Source organism: Thamnophis elegans, chromosome 13 (genome assembly GCF_009769535.1).
Source record: "Thamnophis elegans isolate rThaEle1 chromosome 13, rThaEle1.pri, whole genome shotgun sequence".
In the NCBI taxonomy this organism is placed as follows: Eukaryota; Metazoa; Chordata; class Lepidosauria; order Squamata; family Colubridae; genus Thamnophis; species Thamnophis elegans.
Window position 1 is genome coordinate 22,691,203 of NC_045553.1, and position 22,153 is coordinate 22,713,355.

The following is a 22,153-nucleotide window of genomic DNA, read 5'->3' on the forward strand; positions in this document are numbered from 1 at the left end:
CTTGAGAGAAAACGAGGGCTGGAAGCCCAAGGGATTCAGCCATTCCGTCCTCACGAGGACAGAGGAAGTCCACTTAGTTGCAGCTGAAGCTCTGGCCCCTCAGAACTGCCTTTTGGGTTGCTTTGAAAAAAACAAAACAAAAAATGAAATTTTTACACATCTAAGTCGATCTAAGTGCGTCTGTAGCTCTACAGGACTATACAGAGAAGAACTTTACATCAGGAAAGATAAGCTACATTGTTTCTCCTCCTCGCCATTGGCAGATGGTGTGGGCCCGCAGGTCTTGTGGTCCTTCGATCAGTTCGGTAGGATGGACTGCAATGCGGGGAAGGATCCTCCTGTCCTCATCCCCCACTCCACTCCCCAAAAGGAAGGCTCTCACACAAAAGGCAGTGGGGGGGGGGAGACTCCAGCTAGTGAACCTCCAAAGATGGAAGGAGGCAAAGGGGATTTTTTTTTAAAAAGGGGGGGCTGTTACCAGGAGGAGGAAGTCCTACGTGAGTCCTCGCTCCCCGCATGCTAGCACCAGGCCAGCCAAAAAAACCATTCTTTTTAAAATATTTATATATAAGACGCGACAACCTTTTAATGTTAACATCCCGACTTCCAGGAGTGGGACAGCTTTGCACAAGTGCCTCTGGGAACCGGGCCCTCCCAGCAGATTTCGTAATGCAAAGTCCAGTCGCTGGGTTTGGAGGGGGGTTCACCTCCAGAACTCTTGTTCCTCCCCCCACCCTCTGTTTTTGGCTGGACTGGAGCGCACATTTCCGGCTTGGATATATGTAATGGCTGCACAGTTACATTTAAACCGTTTTTCAGTTCACCCAGGGAGGGAGGGAGGGAGGGAGAGGGAGGGGGGAGAGAGGGGGAGAGAGAGAGAACGAGAGAGAGAGAACAAGAGGAGGATAAGAAGGAGGAAAAGGATTGTGGGGTCTTTGATGTTCTCTGAACTTGGTAGTTTTCTTGCAGATGTTTCATTATCAAACTAGGTAATGTTATCAGTGCCAGAAGGGAGCAAAGTAAGTGGAGAGGAGGAGGAGGAGGAGGAGGAGGAGGAGGAGGAGGAGGGAGAGAGAAAACAAAATATCAACTATTCAGAGTTCCTATATTTGGAGAAAATAGCAAGAGGTTCCGAAGATTTGCTTCGGGCTCCGTGCATCACTCCCAGTGCCTGCCATGAAGCCAAGGGCACAGAAGATGGGCAGGATCTGACCTCTCAGGATTGGGCCATCTGAAGAGCTGTGCACAAGGGTCAAGAAGAGAAGAAGACTCCAGCGCCTAAAAACAAAGAAACCACAGACTCTGCCCAGGTGGTTCTGGCAAAGTCAGGACTCTTTAAATTCAAGGACGGGAATATATTGTGTGCACGTTTTCAATCCCTCTCCTCCCCCCGAAGGGAACGGGAAAAAAAAGAGAGGAAAAAATCCCAAAGCCCAGTTCCCAAAATGGATTTGAATGGTGAAGTTTCCCCAGGTTGTGAAAGGAAGGAAAACTAAAATTAAAATAATCCAAGATCTGCAAGCCAGAGAACCAACCCCCCTCCCAAAGAACAAAAAAGAAGGAAAAATTAAAAAAAGACCAGGCCCCCTTAAAAAAATAAAATTAAAACCGAAAGGGAACCAAACCCTATCTAAGATCTACAGCAATATTTAACTGGGGGAGTAAAAGGATCCATTGTCTCTGCTTTTTTTGTCAGTATAAAAGGTTCCTTGATTGAGAAGAAGTTTCGGGGGGCTTGTCTTGCTCATCTCCTCATGTAGGGCCCATTGAGTGATTGCTTGGGGACCCCGGCAGCGTTCATGTAGCTGTGGTGCGAAGGGCCTGTGTACATCATGTTCCCGTGGGGGTTGGGCTGCATAGGCTGCTGGGGGTAGGCCTGGCTCCCCATCATCCCCATCTGCATCTGCATAGGATACTGGGCCGTCTGGTTCATGTAGGCAGGGTTGCTATGGTAACTGCTGTTCATCATGGGTTGGGGCATCCGGTAGCTGTTCATGGCGTTCAAGGTGTTCATATTCATGGAGTTGACGTTGTAAGGGGCCGTGGGCATCAGGTTCACCCCCATATTCATGCCCCGCTGAACGGCCAACGCCCGGGGACTGGCCTGCATGGCCACGGCTGGAGGGCTGCGGCCATAGAGCTGCTGCTGGTGGGCAGCCGCCGAGGGCAACGGAGCCGATTTCGACCGGATGGAAATGTGGCCCTTGACCGGCATCTGGCCTTGCAGCCGCTGGGTGTGAGGGATGCCGATGTTGGTGGTGGGCATGTTACACTGGAGCAGGGGAGAAGTAAGGTTCATGGTCGTGGAGGCCAAGTTGGGCGGGGGGGTCATGGTGGCTTGTGCTTGGGCCGCTCCGGCCAGAGGGTGAGAGGGGGCCAGCTGCGCCAGGCCCGTGTTTGACAAAGACACGCTGGTTGCATAGGAAGTCACAGCAGAAGAATGGCTGTAAGGCATGGCGTGTGGGTCCATAATCGTGTTGGTCAACTGCTGCAACTTGGCTAAGCTGAAAGTGGCCGAAGGCTGGGAGTAACCACCGGCCCCGAAATCCCCGGGGAGCCTCTCGTAGATGCTGATGTTGCCAGTGCTGCCGGATTCCGGGATTTCCATGATCATCGGCGCTGGAGTGAAACTGTTGTTCATGCTACACTGCGACAGAGACGGCTGCTGCTGGGGTGGCGGTGGCTGCTGCTGCTGCTGTGCTGGGGGCGGTGGCTGGGGCTGCTGGGCCTGGGGCTGTGGAGGCTGCGCCGTGGCTTGCTGGTTACTTGGGGGCCTCTCCACCACGCAGTTCTGGGGAGACTTGATATTGCAGTTGGCGGTCGGCTGGACGCTGCCTTGGGGCATGAGGCTGCAGCTGCTGCCCATGCCGGCCATTTGCTGGGTGACCACACAGCTGTTCTGGGTGAGGCTGCTGGAGGAGGAGAGCCCCCCGTAGGAGCAGCTGCTCTGCGAGGAGGCGTTGCCGCAGATGCTGCCCCCCATGGTGGAGTCGTAGCTGCTGGGGTTCTCGTAGTTCTCGGTGGTGCTCTCGATGCTGCCCAGGTCACTGAAGCCGCTGTCCACCACCTGCTGGGAATGGTCCGACACCGAAGGCACGTCCATCATGGGGCTGGTCTCCATGTTCTGCATAGAAGGGGCGGAAAGGGAGCCTTGCTCGGGGCTGATCTGAGTGTAGCTGCTCTCCAGCGCACCAGGCACACTGGGGCTGCTGACAGAGCGCACCGACTGGCTGGGGTGAGACTGGACTGAGGAGATGGGGCTGTTGTGTTCGGAGGCCTGGCAGTCTTCCACCATCGGCATCTGGGGGTCGTCTTCAGCCTGGGTGTAGCTCTGCAGGTTCTGGCAAGCAGCCAGGGTCTCCTCACAGTCCTGGTATGCCACGTCATGCTCGTGGTTTTCTTCCTCTTGGGTCAAGGACTGCACGGCCTGCACCGTTTCGAGGTCGAGTTCGCTGTGAGGGATGGGCTCGTCTTCCTTCAGCTCCATCAGCCCTTCCTTGGGATGCTGCTCTTCCTCTTGGTCATCTTCTGAGCCAGGAAGCAGGTCTGAGCCTACTGAGGTCTCATGGGACACCGGGTCCTCCTCAGAATCGGCCTCTCCTTCGCTCTTATTTTTGGCGTCCTCCTCTCTATCATCCTGTGTGCTTGTTTCTAAAAAAGGCTCCTGGACTTCCGGCTCTTCCTTCAGTCCTTCCTTCTCAGCCTGCTCTTCCAGCTCATCCTTTTTGACAGAGCCCAGGTGACCGTCGTCTTCTTCGTCATCGGCATCGTCGTGATCTTCGTGCTGGTTAGCGATGGCGGCAGCTTCCTCTTCTTCCTCTTCCTGGTCGTGCTCGGGCTCTTCAGCTTCCTGCTGCTCTTCTTCGGATGGCAGCCTCTGGTCTTCGAGGGCTTGAGGCTTCTCTGCGTCTTCCTCCAGTTCGGGTTCTTTAGAGTCCATTTCTGGACTGTTGCTGCTGTCCACGGGAGATGTTGCCCTCATTTCCCTAGCAGGCATAATATCTTCCTCTTCTCCTAAATCCCCGACTTCCGGAGGCCCATCATCATCTTTCCTTTCTTCAACACTGGGCAGAAGTTCTTCCTTCTCCTCAATCAGCTCTTCCTCGTCCTGTACTTTTGCCTTATGCCCCGATTTGGAACTGGCTTCCATGAGGTCGGTGGTCTCTTCCAAAGGAGGCACTCGGACTTTCCCCCTCCTCAATTGAAAGCCTGGCTTCCGCCCGGGCCTTTTCTTCCAATGGATGGGCTTACGGCTCTTGCCCTTGGGCCACCCTTTCTTCTTTTTCATGGGTGTAGAAGTGCCAGGCTGGAGCGGAGAATCCAGTGACTCGCATTTTCTCAGCAAAGGAACAGGCTTCAAAGTAGGAGAATCTGAAGAGAATACAAAACAGATGGCATCAATTTTGGAACAGCAATCCACAATTATTTATTGCTGGCATTGTCAATAACCGAGAGCTGATCAATAAGGTTTGTTTATGTTGGTGGTTTGTAAGGATTCAATAAGGTAACTATCATGCCTGGCAAGCCAGCTTTTCTTTTGGACTTCAGACCTGCCACACTATCTACTGTCTACTTTCTATTGTGGGAACATGGGAGGGGCGATTATACAGAATTGGATATGTAGCCATAACAACATTTTTCTTAGAAAGCCAAGGTCATCTTTGTCTCTGCACCTGGCTGGAACTGGATGGGTGGAAGCTACCAGTATCGCAGTGGAAGATTGGACCATGTGATTAACTTGTGGGTGTTTGGGGCAGGATCTTGAACTTTCAACTGGGTGGGAAAACCTGGAAGCTTTCAGATTTGGATTTTGCCAGATGTGCCAACATGGCTCTTTTAATAAGTTGGAACTTTGAGGAATCCTTTGCCTTGGACTCTGATTTAATTTTGGATGCTATTTAGAACCCTGACAGTAACTTTCTCAAAATCCTGACGTCTGTGAAATGTTATTATACACTATTAACGAGGACAATAATATTTATTTTCTCTTTTTCATTTTCTCAGAGACATATTTGGTCTGAAATAGTCAGAATTTGGGGAGGAGAACTATATCCCTTACTCTCACTGTTGCAGAAGATTGTCCCACACTATTGGCTGAGTAAGTGCGACCATATTAAGTAAACTTTTCAACCCTATATACTTGCATAGAATCACACAAGATTTTAGTCAACTATATTCTGGGCCAGTGTGATTGGGCCAGTGTGGTTTGTTTCACTGGGAAAATTAAACTTCTCAACTCCTAGACTCAACGCATATGCTACTGAAGCATTTCTAGAAAATAATAATAAAATAATAACAATAATCATAATAATGAGTGACCAACCATAATAACAATTAACTTAATACCATTAAAAATAATGATAATCTGGATATTGGACGTGGCAGAACCTGGAGACAGCAGAATAGAAGAGAAAGACCTGCAAATGGAAGTAGAGCAATTGTGCCAAAAGGAAGCAAAGGTAGTGCCAATCGGTGCCTTGAGTGCAATCCCAAAACAATCGGAGCACCAACTGAACACCATCAGCATTGACAAAATCCCCATCAGTCAATTGCAAAAGGCAGCTTTACATAGCACAGCTTACATCCTGAGACAATGCCTCTTGAACTTCTTCAAACATTCCTATCTGCCTATCCAGGTCCTGGGAAGGACTTGATAGGTGGATAAAAATACCAAATCTAAGTCTCAGCACCTGACTGAGCATCTGATGAACCATAGTAAGTTGAACTTGTATGCTACTCATCTCTCAACAACCTTGGGCGACTCACAACCATGAAACAAAGGGGGGGGGGGATGCAATCAAATCAATAAAAACATAAAAACCAAAGATAAGAGAATCTACTAGTCAACCAGAAAGAGAGATGGAATGTCAATGGAAAACTACTTTTTATTATGCATCTGTGTGTGCTTGGATATCATGATATCTAATTTGTCACAAGTATTTTGCATGCAGGCGATTAGTTTTTTAAAAAAAAAAAAACACCTCAGTTTGAGAGGCATATTCCAAAAAGCACTCAGGGTGGGTGGGTGGGTGACTGCTATTTTAAGATGTCAGCTAAAAGACTTGGGGGAAACATGTGGAAGGGCTAAGACCCATTTACACAACACCAGTTTCCCCACTCTGTTTTCTTCTGGCAAGGGAGTTCAGCCTGGTACATCTGAACAAACATAATTGGAAAGCAACCTTCTACTGGGCTAAAAATACATCATGCTACTTTCTAATTTTAGTTTAGTCATGGATGAGGTGAGGGTTGCAGAGGGAAAAGGTAGGGACAGAGAGGGATGCAAAATAGGTGCTTACGCCACTTCTTCTTCAGCGGCATCATTTTCTAGCCTCTATATCAGAATTTTAACCTTCATCTTTTGGAGGTTGTTCTCTAGGTATTCTCCTTTTTGCAGCATCTTAATTCTGGATAAGGTTTTCAAGGGATCTGTGAAAACTACAGGCAGCCTAAAAAGGCAAGACAGCTACAGGGAACAGCATGCCTAGCCTATTCCTGCCAGTTCTGGGCCCCTTAAGCAGCAGCTTTGGGCTGAAATACCAGGAAAGTGGGCTGGTAGGAATAATTCTGCTAACCTTATCAGATGGAACCAAGGTCAGAACTCTTGCTTGAGCTGCACAAGCACAGCTGCTTTGGGTTGTTTTTTTTATTTCTCTCTTCAAGCAGGAACATTTATTTACAGCGATTTCAGCAAATTTATCTCCAGCTAGCTAACTATTTCTCACAATTTTCTTGAAAAGGGAGGGAGTCATTGATGCTGAAGGCATGGAGCACTTTGGACAACACTTCTCACTGCCCGACAGTCCCTCCCTGAGTCTAGGTTTTGTATCTTGCCTATTCCCCACGTCCTCCTTGCTTCCCCCCCCCCGCCCCCTTAATTACTATTCACCATACAATCAAACCAGCCACATGACCACAGAAACGTCTTTGGACAATGTTCAGCCCCTGTTCTGACTGAGGCTTCCCAAGAGAAGGAAGCCAACTCCTTGTCCTGACAAAAAACCCTTTTATTAACTGGCTATGAATTCTGCTCATTCACATTCAGCGAAGTCTTTCGAGGGAGGATTTACAGTCACAGACCTTATCTGGCTTGGAGAGCTGCTAGGCCCATATCTGCAGAACTTGACAAGGAGTCTCAGAGAGTCACAAACCAATGAAGCCAACTAATTGTCTCCTGCAAACTCTACTCCCCTTTCTCTCCTCTATTATTTCCTCTGGGAGGGGCCATTCACTGTCCCCCTGTGGCCTTACTCCCAAGTCGACCCGTTCTTTAGCTGTTCCCTTCGTCTGGCAACTCTGTGCATGCGCACACTGGGAACAGGCTCCAGTTGTTCAGCTGCCTCCCTGATGTCCGACTCTGAAGGCAGCTGGTAACTGGGAGACGGCCCTAGCCCCCTCATTGCCTCCGACACAGAGCCCTCATCAGAGCCTTCCTCAGACTCCAGGACTGGCCCATGTTCTTCTCCAACCTCTTCACTGTTCGAATCTGCTGCCAGCTTTGCTGGCCGCTGGCGGGCCACAACAGTCCCTCAGCGAGGAAACGGAGATGAGTACTGCTCTCTAGAGGTAGACACAACTGAACAGGGGAAACCTTTACTTGTTTATATTTGGGGCAACCCATCTGTCACCTTTTGACCTATCTAGCTTCCTGCTAGCCGTATTTCCCCTTCCCTCCATATGGCAAACGTTTGGGGGTTTTGTTTTCTTCAAAAACAGAGGAGTATTTTGGTAAAGTAGGGCTGGTAGTTAGATGGGTGTCATCCTTACGAGGTAGACCAAACAGCAAACAAGACCAGGTAAGCTAATTTTACAGTATTGGAGAACTACATTAACACAGTCTTGCATGTACAAATCACCAGCCCACCTCCTTTACTGCCCATGACACTAGGGAGGGTTCTCCTCTGAGCTTCTTCTCCTGCCAATGTTCCTGCTGTGGACTCATCTGCCTTTTATCTGACCGTCACACGGTTGCATCTCTTTGCTCTGTCTCTCTCAAAGGCCATTCCCTCATACCAAGATATTGGGTATGCCCACCTAAGCCCCAAAACAATTACCGTGTTTTTTGGACTATAAGACGCACCAAGATTTTGAAGATTTAGAAGATTTATTTTTTTTAAAAAAAAAGTTTTTGCACTCTGCAGGCCTCCCAAACCCTCTGCACGTCTCGTTTTTTGTGAAAAATGGGGCATGCAGAGAGTTTGAGATGCCTGCAAAGTGCTCATGGGACTGGGGGAGGGAAAAAATGAGCAAAAAAGTCACCTTTTCACAAAAATGGGCCCATTTTTTGCAAAAAATAGGGCATGCATAGCCTTTAGGAGGCTTATAGAGTGCTCCTGGGGGCTGAAGGGGGGCAAAATTGAGCAAAAAAGCCCATTTTTCGCTCATTCCTGCCCTCCCCAGCCTCCAAGAACACTCTGAAAGCCTCCTAAAGGCTATGCACGGCCATTTTTGCAAAGAGGGCAGGGGTTTCAGGAGGTCAAAAATTATGTATTCAGTGTATAAGAAGCACCCAGATTTTCACTCTCTTTTTTGGGGGGGAAAGGTGCGTCTTTTACTCCGAAACATATGGTAACTCAAAATTTATAGAATATCAACCTTGGGCATTCTTGATCAGTAGATCCTAAGAAAGGGAAGAGATCCACCATCCTGGATTCAGATAAAGACAGAATCAAATTATCAGGAAACCTACCAGCCATATCGTCCGATTCCTCTGCTTCTTGACTTCCTCTCTTTAAGGAGGACCTGTGCCTAAGAGAATCCTGTGGAGAGAGACGGCGAAGATATCCTCGGGAGAACAACTCGCTCTCTTCCTCCTCCTCCTCCTCCTCCTCCTCCTCCTCTTCTTCCTCCTCCTCCTCGTCCTCCATTTCAAAGGTGGGCTCCAGCTGAGGCATGGGCCTCTCGGAATCAGAGTCCTCAAATGGCTCATCCAGGACCTCTGTTGTTTCTGAGATTGTTTCGGTAACTACGCTGCTGTTGTGGTATTTCCGCTTACGGACTCGCCTCTTCCGGGGAATGGGCTTCTGTACAAGACAGACAAAAGAAAAGAAAAAAAGAAAACAACAACAACAAAGTGAGAAAACACTGCGAAGTATCTCCACAATCTGCTAACTCATAAGCTATCAAGACTGCAGCCATCTTTTCTTTTGGATCTCATAATCTTCCTATTATGCTACTGTGCATTTTCTATTGTGGGAAAATGGGAGGGGGGATTGTACAGAGTTAGATTATATGCTGCCATAACAAAAACATTTCTAGAAAGCCAAGGTCTCTGCACCTCTGCACCTGACCGGAACTGGATGGGTGGAAACTGCCCATATGGCAGTGGGAGATTGGACCATGGGATGGACTTATGGGTATGGGGGGCAAGATCTTGAACTTTCAACTGGGTAGGGAAAACCCAGGAAGATCAGATTCGGGTTTTCCCAGATGTGCCAACATGACTCTCTTAATAAATTGGATCTTTGAGCAATACTTTGCCTTGGACTGATTTAATTTTGGATGTGAATCCTGACACAGACTCCTAAACAGCCCTTCTTTTACCAGTCTTGGAAATGCCAGAGACCCTTATGGCAGTATTGGGGAACCTTTTCGGCACTGAGTGGCAAAACAGGAGCGTGCGCCAGAAACCGGAAGAACCGCCTGGTGCGCATATGTGCGCCAGGAGGATGATCTTCCGGTTTCTGATACGTGCATGCACACTGGCCACCTTGTCTTCTGGCACGCATCTGCACGTGCGAAGACCAGCTGGCTGCTGCGCATAAGCCTGCTGGAAACCAGAAGAGCAGCCTCCAGGTGCGCAAGCCTGTGCTGGGAAGAGGATCTTCTGGTTTCTGGTGCGCACATGCGCACTGGCCAGCTGGTCTTCCGATTTCTGGTACGCATGAGTGTGCAAAGACCAGCTGGCCAGTGCGCATGCGCATGCCAGAAACCAGAAGATCCTCTTCCCAGCACACGCATTCGCATGGGGGCGGCTGTTCTTCCGGTTTCGGTTCTCCCGCGCACGTGAAAAGACCAACTGGCCAGCGTGCCATAACCCGGAAGAGCAAAAGGCAATGGCTCAAGTGCCCGGAGCAGTGGCTCTGCATGCCACTTCCAGCATGTGTGCCATAGGTTTGCCATAGGCTGCAGAGTTCAGCTTTCTGAGCTCATGCTTATTTTTTAACATAGCAAATCGCTGATCTCTGTCACATTTAAAGATAATATTGGAGAAATGATCCATAAGATTTCCAGCAGCTGCCAGTATGATCCCTTCCTTATCCTTCTGCTCCACTATGCCAGCTAACCAAACTCGGATGGAAAACCAGCAGGAACAAGGGGGTCCCCGAGAGTCCATGTGCATCCTGAGGCTGAACCCTTCTTATTTGTTTAATGCACTTTCATCTCCCGAGCCCTTTCAACAGTGGGGCAGCTGAAACGCACCTTCCGTTTCAGCGCTGGCTTGGTGAGAACCGGTGGGGAGCTGGAGCAGGGGCTGGTGGGCTCCTCGTCTTCGTCTTCGCTGCTCTCGCTGAAGTGCCTGAGTGCTGTGCGGTCCCCTTCGCTGTGCCGCCGGGCTATCCTGTCACACTGCTCCGAGACGCGGCTTTTCAGGGGCTCCAGAGCTTTCAGCTGCCCCTTCCAGACCTCCATGCCTTCGCTGCATCGCCTCTGGCCGGCGGAGGGCTTTTCGCCCTTGCCAAACGGCCCCTGGGAGGAGGTCGGCTTGTCTTCCTCTTTACTAAAGTGCCCTCGGGGAGTCGGGGTCTTTTCCTCGCATTTGCCGCACTGCCCCTGGGAGGACGCCATCTTCTCTTCGTTCTCGGCAAATCTCCCTCGAGAGGCTGCCACCGCTGCTGCCGCTGCGGCTGCCTTTTCCTGGCACTCGCCGCATCGGCCACCCCTGGCCATGGCCGACTTCTCCTCCAAGGTCAGTTTTGGGTCCTTCTCGGCGAAGGATTCCCGCAGCTTCTTGTTCTTGCGGCTCCACCGGCCCCTGCGCGGCGTGTGGCTGTTGGCGGGAAGACCACTTAGGGGAAGACTCTGCTTGCCAGATCGCAGGGCATTGACCGGGAGTATCTCTGGCTTTTTTTCACTCTCCAAGGGAAAGCAGGACTCTCGTTCTTTCCTCTCCCAGGAGACGCACTTTATCACCTGTGGGTGGCAGGGAAAAGGGGGGGGGGCACAAAAAGAAATTTGATTCTTTTTCAGGCTGCCATTGAAACAAACAAACAAAAAGCTCATGGGACTGGTAGAGCAGGGACTGGTAATTGTTTTAAAAGCGTGGTTATGAAATTGGTGAATGAAGCCATTGGAGTTGTGGAAGTCCCAGGTTGAGCAGGGACAGACTTTAAATGCCCTTCAAGCAGGGATGAAATCCAGCAGATTCTGACAGACCGGTAGCAGACATTTTTTAGGAGTTCAGAGAACCAGCAAATACCACTCTGGCTGGCCCCAGAGTGGGGTAGGAATGGAGATTTTGCAATATCCTTCCCCTGCCACACCCACTAAACCACGCCCACCAAGCCACGTCCACAGAACCGGTAGTAACAAAATTTGAATTTCACCACTGTCTTCAAGAGGTAAGCAAAGAAGTCAGCTTGAAGGGGAAAAATAGAGAATGAGATTTGTTTCCAGTAGGATTTCTGAAAAATTGCGAGACTCCTTTTCGACAACCGCTCTCTGAATTGCTAGACCATCATTTCTCAATTTCTTTGTCCCAAAAGGTGCTTCTTCAAGAGGCAACTGAACTTTCTGATTTTTTTCTTGGAAGACGTTTTGCTTCTCATCTGAGAAGCTTCTTCAGCTCTGGCTGGCTGCTGGGGAATGGAAGGATTTATGTTCCTTGCTGGTCATTTGCATCCTTTTAGAGGGTCATTGAGGCCTCTTGGAGATTTGGCTCTGTCCTCAGGGTCATCTGAGTGGTGCAAATGGGTGTGCAGCCTTTTTGGAAGTGCTGAAAGGACCCGTGTTGTAGACTGGAGCTGGACAAGGGGGGAGGGAGACGACATCATCTATCTCCAGTGTTCAACACAGTCCTTTCAACAGTTCCAAGAAGGCTCCACACCCATTTGCACCACTCAGGTGACCTTGAGGACTCAGATAAACCTCCAAGTGGCCTCAACGACCCTCTAAAAGGATGCAAATGACTAGTAGTCTGCAAAGAGTATAAATCCTTCCATTCCCCACTATCCTGTCAGAGCTGAAGAAGCTTCTTGGATGAGAAGCGAAACATCTTCAAAAGAAAGAAAAAAACAAGAAATTCCAGTTGCCTCCTGAAAAAGCACCTTTGGGATAACCATGACCTGGATGACTAAGAATCTCTACAGACTCAATCTCTTTGCTGTATATGGATATATAGACTTTGGTCTCAGAATTCCCGGCTAGGGAATTCTGGGAGCTGGAGTCTACAGGTCTTAAAAGTTGCTGAGATTGAGAGACACCATGTTAGAGGAGCCCGTAGGTGTCAGGCTGCGTTGAAACTCCAGAAAGCGTACAGAGAACAGCAACAGAGAGGATCATGGGAATGGAGGCTAAAACATATGATGAATGTGTCAACTGCCAAGAACTGCAGGCATGTCTGGTCTAACAAAGAGAAGATTAGGGTTGACATGATGAAATAGTATTTCTGTCAGATAGAAGATGGGGTGATAGAGAAGAGGGGTGGGGGTGTCAATCTATTTTCTGTCACAGAGAAGATGGGGGCCAATCTATTTTCCAAAGCACCTGAGGGCAGTACAAGAAGTAATGGATCATTAAAGAAAGATCTAACCTAGAACTAAGGAGAAACTTCCTGAGCGTGAGAACAATTAAACAGTGGAATGGATTGCGTCCAGAAGTTGTGGGTGCTCCATCACTGGAGGTTTTTAAGAAGAGACTGGACAGCCATTTGTCTGGGATCATATAGGGCCTCCTGCTTAAACAGTTTGTTGGACTAGAAGACTTCAAAGGTCCCTTCCAACTCTGTTATTCTATGATTCTACACTATCAAACGCCTTGCATTCTGACCTCAATGTCTCTCTCCCGTGACTGCTGTGGGACCTCGATTTCTGTCTCTTCGGGATCATCCTCTTCATCCTCAGAAACCACTGAGTTTGAGACGATGACAGGGGTCCAGCGCAGACATTCTGGGTCCACGACTACAGGCCGGATGTTCAGTTTCAGCTTTGCCATATGGTCTTGGATAAGTTTTTCCCGTCGAACAATCACAAATCTGAGGAAGGAAGGAAGAATGATGGGGAAAATTGTGAGAAATAGTTAGCTAGCTGGAGATAAATTTCAAATTCATGCTATCATCTTCTTTTAATGACCCCATAATCCCTTGTGGGGTGGAGTCTGAGCAACTAAATGGAGCCCTTCCTGTCCACAATGCGGAGTTTTATTCAGCAGATACTTTCTCATTGTGCCCAGAGAGAGAGAGAGAGAAATATCTGCCTCTACCTAAGATTGAACTCACAGCCTCTTGATTGTGAGGCGAGAGCTCCACCTCTAGGCCACTGCACTCCTCAGCATCATGTTCATGCTGTAAATATGTAAACGTAGGGAGAAAAAAGGTGATTGGGAGACTAGAAGCATTTGCTACTAAGCAGTGCAGCTGTTGCTCACCACTGTAAACCCGTGGCCTTCAAAATGTCACAGAGACTCTGGACACGGAATTATTCCACATTGGTTGGGCTCATAATAATGCATCATCCCATATAAAGAATGGTTGCAGAAACTGGGTATGTCTAGTTTAATGAAAAGAAGGACTAGGGGGGACATAATAGCAGTCTTCCGATATCTCAGGGGCTGCTCCCAAGAAGAGGGAGTCAAGCTATTCTCCAAAGCTCCTGATGGCAGAACAAGAAACAATGGGTGGAAACTAATCAAAGAGAGAAGCAACTTAGAACTGAGGAGAAATTTCCTGACAGTGAGAATAATTAATCAGTGGAACTCCTTGCCTCCAGAAGTTGTGAATGCTCCAACACTGGAAATTTTTAAGAAGGTGTTGGATAACCATTTGTCTGAAGTGGTGTAGGGTTTCCTGCCTAAGCAGTTGATTGGACTAGAAGACCTCCAATATCCCTTCCAACTAAATCTAATCTAATCTAATCCTATTCTATTCCATGTTCTGAGCTATTCTATTCTATTCTAGTCTACTCTACTCTACTCTACTCTTTTCTTTCCTTCAACTTCTCAGTCACTTCTCTGGCTCTCTAAATTCACCTTGACTTCTGAGATTGCAAAAAAAAAAAAAAAAAAGATTCCATCCCTCTCAATAAATCTTGATAGCACAAGCTATAAAAATTGAGTATTTAAAAAAAACATTTTCCATTTTTTGGGATTTTTGCCTCTTTGAGAGTAATCCTGCCACTTCCCAAAGTCCCCCGATTCCGTGAGAGAAGGAAGGGTGATGCTCACTGATCGTTACGGAAATCAAGCATGCGCAGGTGATGAAGAGTCGAGGTGATGTCTTGAGGACAGATGCCGGTAAGTTTGCTTAACTTCTTGATGCTGATCTGCTTGTCGTTTTGGTGATAAAGGCACTCCAAGATGACACTTTTCCAATATGCCATGTAGGAAAGACGACCCAAGTCAGACAGCGGCTTCTCGGGGGATCCGGCTTGGCCTTCGCGTTTGGATAGGAGATAACCTAAGAGAAAAAAGAGAAAGCACTCAGGACCAGGTTTGGTTCACACACAACCACACTCTTCCAAGTTTACTTGGAAGTTTAAGTTGAGAGCAACTAAGGGCCCATGAAAGACCACTAGTGACACCTCTGGTGGGAAGGGGATCACAAAACAAATTGTTATGGCCAACACATTGTTACTCTGGGCCTTATGAACATCAATCTCAGGGAGCTTCCCTTCAGCTCCTGCACAAAAAAATGGGATAGAAGTCTACCATATTTTTCAGAGTATAAGACACACTCCCCCCACCCCAAAAAAGAGGATGAAAATTTGGGTATGTCTTATATTCAAATGTAGCCCCGCCCACCCTTTGGCCTCCATGTGTCACGTTTTAGACTTGTTCCAGGTTGCAGGGATTGCCACAGGCCATTGCCGCCTCCGTGCATTGCGTTTTTGAACTTGGCTCATTGTGTTTTCAGCCTCCGTACACCCCGTTTTTGGCCTCTGTGTGTTGCATTTTCGGGTGGTGACCAGCAGCAATGTGCTTTGGCAATCCCCGTAGCCTTGAAGGTGTCTCAAACGGAGCGTTTGGAGGCTGAAAACGTGAGGTACGGAGACCAAAATGGCAACCCAGAACAGCAGCTGCACGAACTAATGTGCTGAAGCTGACCAGGCTGTTTGCTAAGGTCGCTAGCCAGATGACTACTGATGGATGCTAGTAGGCAGAGGCAGATTTCGCCCGCCCAAAAAACTAAGTGCATCTTATACTCCAGAGCGTCTTATACTCTGAAAAATAAGGTAATATGTATTAATAAATGCTATCTTCTCCACTGCTTAGTCAAGAAAGGGAGCCAGAACACCAAGAGAGATTTTCATAAAGAACTGAGATTTTTCTGGAAGACGGATGGACATGTGAAAACCATAGTAATATGGATCCCTCTAACCAAGATCTCAATTTTCAAGGACCACAAGTCATTCTTCCAAGCCACAGAGAAGGGCTTTAGCACCCGTTCTACTGAAGAATGATGTCCATGTTGATTATAAACATGTATTGGAAGGTCCCTTCCAAGGGCGGTGCGGTGGCCTAGAGATGGAGCTCTCGCCTCACAATCAGGGAGGCTGTGAGTTCGATCCTAGGTAGAGGCAGATATTTCTCTCTCTCTCTCTCTCTCTTTCTTTCTCTCTCTCTCTCTGGGCACGAGATTATATCTGCTGAATAAAACTCCGCATTGGTGACAGGAAGGGCATCTTCCTGTAAATACTCAGCTAGTTCCATTCAGTTGCTCAAACTCCACCCCACGAGGGATTATGGGTCATTAAAAGAAGATGATGATGATTGGAAGGTCCCTTCCTATTCTGTTAAAATATAAATACATTTCTGCATCTGAGTTTTGTTTGTGGCCACTAGGGCTCAGATACGCCTGTGATGATTAACAGCCTACCAACAAAATGCAAGAGGGCATCTACTCTCTTTCTTTTACAGTACATTCTATTCTGTCTATCGTCCGCCTCAAGATGGCAACAGGAGTCATGCTTAACTTTTAATATGCTGTTGTAGGATTACTTTTTGCTCCCTTAAGTTCTTCTACTTAAAATTCTGTACTATTTCTATTAAACTCTGCGTTCTCGTCTCTTTTTTTCTGTGCCTCTCTTCGGTACACACTGACCAACTGAGAGAAAGCAGGATTCTCTGTAAGATAAAAAGGCACCTCAAATTTTGGAAGGGGGGGGGGCTTACTTCTAAAAGTGGATACTTTAGAAGTTTCCCCAAGACGAAGAAATCTGCCTCTTCTCCCAAGAGAAGCATCTGCCATTCCATTCACCTCATCATGTGAAGAATTTGAACTCCACGTTCATCCCCAACTTGTAGGAAGGGGACTCAATGCACATTTTCAAATTATACATCATTTTATTGTCTTCATTAGTGTGTGTGTGGGGGGGTGGGGTGGCACAACCAATGGTGTGGTCTACATTCCACATAGGTGTATGTCATGGTGAATGTGCTGATCTTCAACCTGTTGTAAAAACCTTATTTGTCAAACCTTCTTAGGGTAAAGGTTCCCCTTGCACATATGAGCTAGTCGTTCCTGACTCTAGGGGATGGTGTTCATCTCCATTTCAAAGCCAAAGAGCCAGCGCTGTTCAAAGATGTCTCCGTGGTCATGTGGCCGGCATGACTAAACACCAAAGGCGCACAGAACGCCATTCCCTTTCCACCAAAGATGGTTCCTATTTTTCTACTTGCATTTTTATGTGCCACCGCGTCCCATACACCTTAGGGTAGGAATGAGCAACTACTGTATGGCAACTTTACGACTTGTAGACTTCCACTCCCAGAATTCCTGGGCCAGGCATGCTAGCTCAAGAATTCTGGGAGTGGAAGTCCGTAAGTCATAAAGTTCCTTTAGTTGCTCATCCCTGCCTTAAGATGTGCTCCCTGGGTGATTTGGAAGGCAAGCTACAGGCTGGATATGATTAAGTGCCAGTAACTGCTTTTTAAAGTTCCAAAGGGCAGCTCCCTGTCTAGGATGTTACAGCAGTCAAGCTCTCAATATCAGGAATATAAGTGACTGGGGAGAAGGAGCCAATGTCGCAATGATACGGACATGCGGTCTTGATGCTCCGAGACCGCAGCTGATACTTTTGCCACTGGGTGGTCCAATCGGACCTAAACCATCCCACAGAGAACAGGAAGCATACATCTTGCTGATCTCAGGGACATCGCAAAGTCCCTGATCGATCCAAGAGAAGTTCTTCAAGCCGGCGACAAAAAATCCAGCCATTAGGCTGATGAAGTCGGGGCGGCTCCAAAACGTAAGGATACGGAAAAAGTGTTTCCAGCTGGTGAGGAATTTTTACCGTTTTAAAAGTGACAAAAAAAACAAACTTTAAATTAATTTAAATTGGAGAACAGAAGAAATAAGCAGCGGAATTAAGTTTGGAATGGCTTTGGACAGTGGGACATCTTACTTTTTAAATGCTATCTTCATGGATGGAATTTATGCAAGCCTTTTAAAACGAATGGATTAAATTTTCTTCTTCTATTTTTTTTTTCTTTTATTATTCCTTGTAACCTATGGACTAAAATTCTCCTCTTTCATTACTGTGGGTGTTCTTCTAACTCATTCAAGAATCGGAGTTTTTTTTAACTTGAAATACAAAAAGATACAAAAAGAAACAAAGAAAATTGCAACAATAACACTGCTACTTGGAGGCTGGAGGTTTGTGTATTGGAAACGAAACACTCTTACTTTTCTCACTGATTATCCTGGCTTGGCACTCCAAAGTCTCACTGCTTGTTTATAGAGAGTGATAAGAAGAAAAGCATACAGATTAACCAGAGAAAAGTGAAAATAAAACGTTATTGCAAATCTATGCTTAATCTTGTTAAAACCTTCCAAGCTAGAGCAGCAGTGTTTGTTAGCTGGAGATAATGGCACAATTTCAACAGCAGAAAGAAACTTTAAGTTTGCAAAAGATATTCTCAGAAATACAGAAATTATCAAACACGTATGAGAGAATAGAGAAGAAGTTGGAAGACTTAGAGCATCTAACAGTAAAATATGATGAAGATGTTGGAGACGTTTATCAAGTGGGAAGAGGAAGAGGAAAATGAATATAAAGAAATTAAATTTGCTGATATTTATGGTGATTGGTTTGTCTCTGAAAATGGAAAGAGTAGAATACTGAAAGAGGAATTAAATTGAGGGGAAATCTACCCCAGGTGGCAAGATACAGAAGAAGAAAAAACAAAAGAATTTATGGATTTAAAGAGAGAAATTTTATTAACAATTTTGTTATCAATGATAACAAAATTTAAATTTTGTTTTCATTGATAACACTACCCACAATCAAAGATACGGTGATTAACGAAACAGAAGAAGGGCATCAAAATTACATGAGAGATTTTATAAGCTAAGTTGCTAAGAGGAGTCCATAGAAAGTTAATTAAGGAGATGATTAGAGGACTGACACCACAAATGGCAGAAGATATGAGACTGTTTTGCTACTGGAAAGATACAGGTTGATAGATGGAAGAGTATAATTTAAAACTAGTTAAACTTACTGAAATTTAGTGACAACAGATATAGTTAAATAAATAATTGATAATGATAATAATGTATACAATGTGTAATGTTATGATAAGTAATAATTGGATATGAATATTGAATGGTACCCATGAAAGGAAGATTAGAAATCCTTTTGGATTATATATAAAGGTTAATTAAAAAGAACTAAGTTAGCTACAGTTAAGTCTTGATTATTAGGGGGGAAATGTTATGATACAGGATATAGTTAAATAAATGAGGGATAAGGATAACAACGTATATATAGGTATAGATACAACATAAGGAAACTGGATGTAAATTGTAAACAGTGATTTGGAAAGGAGGATTAGAAAATTTTGTTATTAAATATTATGAATGTTTAGCTAGAATAGGACATAAGGATTCCGTGTTATTGGAGGATTTTAAAAATAGTAATTAAAAGGCCAGTATGTGGTTATGTATTAAATCTTGGTATATTTTATGATGAAGGACGCTTAAACAATTATAGTCAAATGAAAATGGAGGTATGATGATAGTAACATGTATAAATATCTGAATTAAAATACTTGAGTTAATATGAATCATGTTTGTTCTGTGGAAGAGATGCACGAAAGCCTTTTTGTAACCAATTGATACACTTTCTACAGTATGTAAAGAAGGATGTGTTGTGTTTGTTTTGAAAATTAAAAATAAAAATTTTTAATTAAAAAAAAGGTTTACAAGTGACTGTTTAGAGATACAAAGAAAGGGCTGGCAGCTGCTTGATTTTTCTGGTTACTGGTCGTTCTCGACTTACAACAGTTCATTTAGTGATGGTTCAAAGTTACAATGGCACTGGGGGAGGATGACTTATGACCGTTTTTCACATTTATGACCTTTGCATCATCCCTGTCAACATTTGGACCCTTGGCAATTGACTCATATTTATGAAGGTTGTAATGTGATTACCTTTTGCAAGCAGTCCATCGGGAAGCCAGATTCCCTTAACAATCGTGTCACTAACTTAAGAACTGCAGTGATTCAATTAAGACCTTTGGCAAGAAAGTTAAGTGAGGCTAAACTCACTTAACAAATGTCTCACTTAGCAACAGAAATTTTGGGTTCAATAAGTCACAGACCACTTGTATATTGGTGTTGTGGTCCGCCAGCAGCCAGTGGAGCTGGCAGCAGTCAGACAGTGAGGAGGTGGGGGAGGAACCTGGACCAGTCCTGGAATCTGGGGAAGGCTCTGATGAGGGCTCTGTATCGGAGGCAGAGAGGTGGCCAGGGCCGTATGCCAAATACCAGCTGCCTTCAGAGTCAGACATCAGTGAGGCAGAAGAATAGCTGGAGCCTGTTCCCAGTGTGCGCATGCGCAGAGCTGCCAGGAGAAGGGAACAGCTAAGGAAAAAGGGCCAACTCAGGAGTAAAGCCACAGGGGGATGATGAATGTCCCCTCCAAGAGGAAATAAAAGAGGTGCGAAAGGGAAGTGGAGCTTGCAGGAGACAATTATTTCGCTTAATTGGTTCGTGTCTCTCCGAGACTCCTTGCCAAGTTTTGCAGATCTCGGCCTGGCAGCTCTCCAAGCCAGATAAGGTCTGTGACTGTAAATCCTCCCTTGAAAGACTTTGCTGGATGTGAATGAGCAGAATTCACGGGTTTTTTGTTGGGACCAGGAGTTTGCTTCATGCTCTTGGGAAGCCTCGGTCAGAACCATTGATCAAATCAACAAAGCTAATTAGAATGATTCTTCACCTTCAAGTCAGGGAATCCATCATTCATTATGTGACCTGGCTTTATAAAAAGTAAACTTGAGTCGCTTCCTCCCATCCCAAGATCAACGGGATCAGTTAAAACAAAGTAGCTCTCATAATTAAGAGGGTTTTCCTCCCCAGACTTCAAATCAGTGTTTACCTTGAGCAAGCTGATGATGAAAGTCAATTTAGAGACTTGTTTGAAGCCCTAATATTCACTCAGCTTTTCAAATACACCAGACAGCAACAAGATGGTAAACAAGCAATTACTTAAAGAAGGTAAAAAAGAACGGGAATGCCAGCCAGAAATTGTTATCAGCGCATAGCGTTCGTTTCAGATAATGAGGACGGAAATGTCAGCATCCCTTTAGGGCACATTATGTGTGCAGCTCACTTTCGGAGACAGAGGAAGCTGCCTGCACAAGTGAGCGTCTTCTCATTTAAAGATGGGGGAGAGAATGAGTAAAGAGGTACTTAGTTTGGCTTTGAAAATGGAACTTCTCTTCCTCTCCAGAAAGCACTAAATTGCTTTATATTTCCTGTCATTGCCATCAAGTCCAGATAAGGTACTTTTGCTATCCAACTGAATTTGGCTACTAGTTGGCTTCCGTGCACAATTCAAGATGCCTTTTTCAAAATAAAACAATCTGCATGTATCAAATTTTTCTGGTCTTTTGAGATCAACTGAAAAGAATAATCAGCTTACTTCTTCTTTCTCAAATAATGTCTGAAGTTTCAGGTTGGTACAGAAGTACACAATTCATTTTTTCTAGACACAACAGTAGTTTGCAACTCAAACGTCACCTCTTTGTTCTGTCAACCAAGGTTCGAAGGCAGAATCACAGAATTGCCATCGATTCCTCCTTTGCAAAATGGATTACCGTATTTTTTCGGAGTATAAGACGCACCTTAGTTTTTGGGGAGGAAAATAAGAAGGGAAAAAACCTCTGCCTCTGCCTACTACCATCAATGGTATTCAGCTGACACAAGGTAACAAGGTCAGCCAATGAATAGCCATAGCAACTAAGTCAGCCAATGAGGGCTATTTGGATTCTGAAACAGTATTTGCTGTGTGAGCTACAAGGAGACTGGAAGGAGCCTGGCTTAGCTGAGTACTGAAAGTGAAACTGCTTGTGTTTTGCTTGTATTGACTGCTACCTTGGAAAACCTGCTTTTGGTATTGTATATTATTATTATTTTGAATCCTGCTGAATCAGTTACTTGTGTGTGCTTTCTGAATGTGATTGCTGCTGCAAACTTTGACTAGCCAGGTCAGCTTTAGCACTTACTGCAGCCTGATTCAGCACAGCTGATTGGCGAGTGCCAGAATAGCCCCAATCAGCTGTTCCAGGCTGCAGGGATTGCCACAGACCATCGCTGCCTCCATGCCTCGCATTTTTGGCCACTGTAGGGGTGAGTGGGGCTACATTCAGTGCATAAGATGCACCCAAATTTTCACCCTCTTTTTTGGGGGGGTGGGGGGAAAGGTGTGTCTTATACTCTGAAAAATACAGTAATCCAAACTTGGGACAAGTCAAAGGCTCTAGAAGCAGGGATGCCCAACCTTAGCAACTTTGAAAGCTTGTGGACTTCAACTCCCAGGATTCCCCAGTCGGTGGATAAATAGATATCATTTTGGTGGGAAGGTAACAGCGTTCTGTGCACCACGGGTGTATAATTATGCCAGCCATGCAACTATGAAAGTGTCTTTGAACAACCCTTGGTTAAGAAATGCAGATGAACACCGCCTCTACAGACAGACATGGATAGGGAAATCTTTGC

At 46.0% G+C, this 22,153-nt stretch overlaps 1 protein-coding gene across 1 annotated transcript in view; it reads right to left on the reverse strand.

The window, feature by feature from the left end:
• Positions 1-1,686: 1,686 nt before the first annotated feature.
• KAT6A (lysine acetyltransferase 6A) overlaps positions 1,687-22,153 on the reverse strand; it is an 80,056-nt gene continuing 59,589 nt past the window's right edge. The window contains exons 13-17 of the mRNA XM_032229130.1: positions 14,380-14,611; positions 12,988-13,192; positions 10,423-11,133; positions 8,690-9,023; positions 1,687-4,371 (exon numbers count right to left, since the gene is read on the reverse strand). Coding sequence (XP_032085021.1) covers positions 1,745-4,371; positions 8,690-9,023; positions 10,423-11,133; positions 12,988-13,192; positions 14,380-14,611 — 4,109 coding nt within the window. The 3' untranslated portion in view covers positions 1,687-1,744. The remainder of the gene's footprint in view (positions 4,372-8,689; positions 9,024-10,422; positions 11,134-12,987; positions 13,193-14,379; positions 14,612-22,153) is intronic.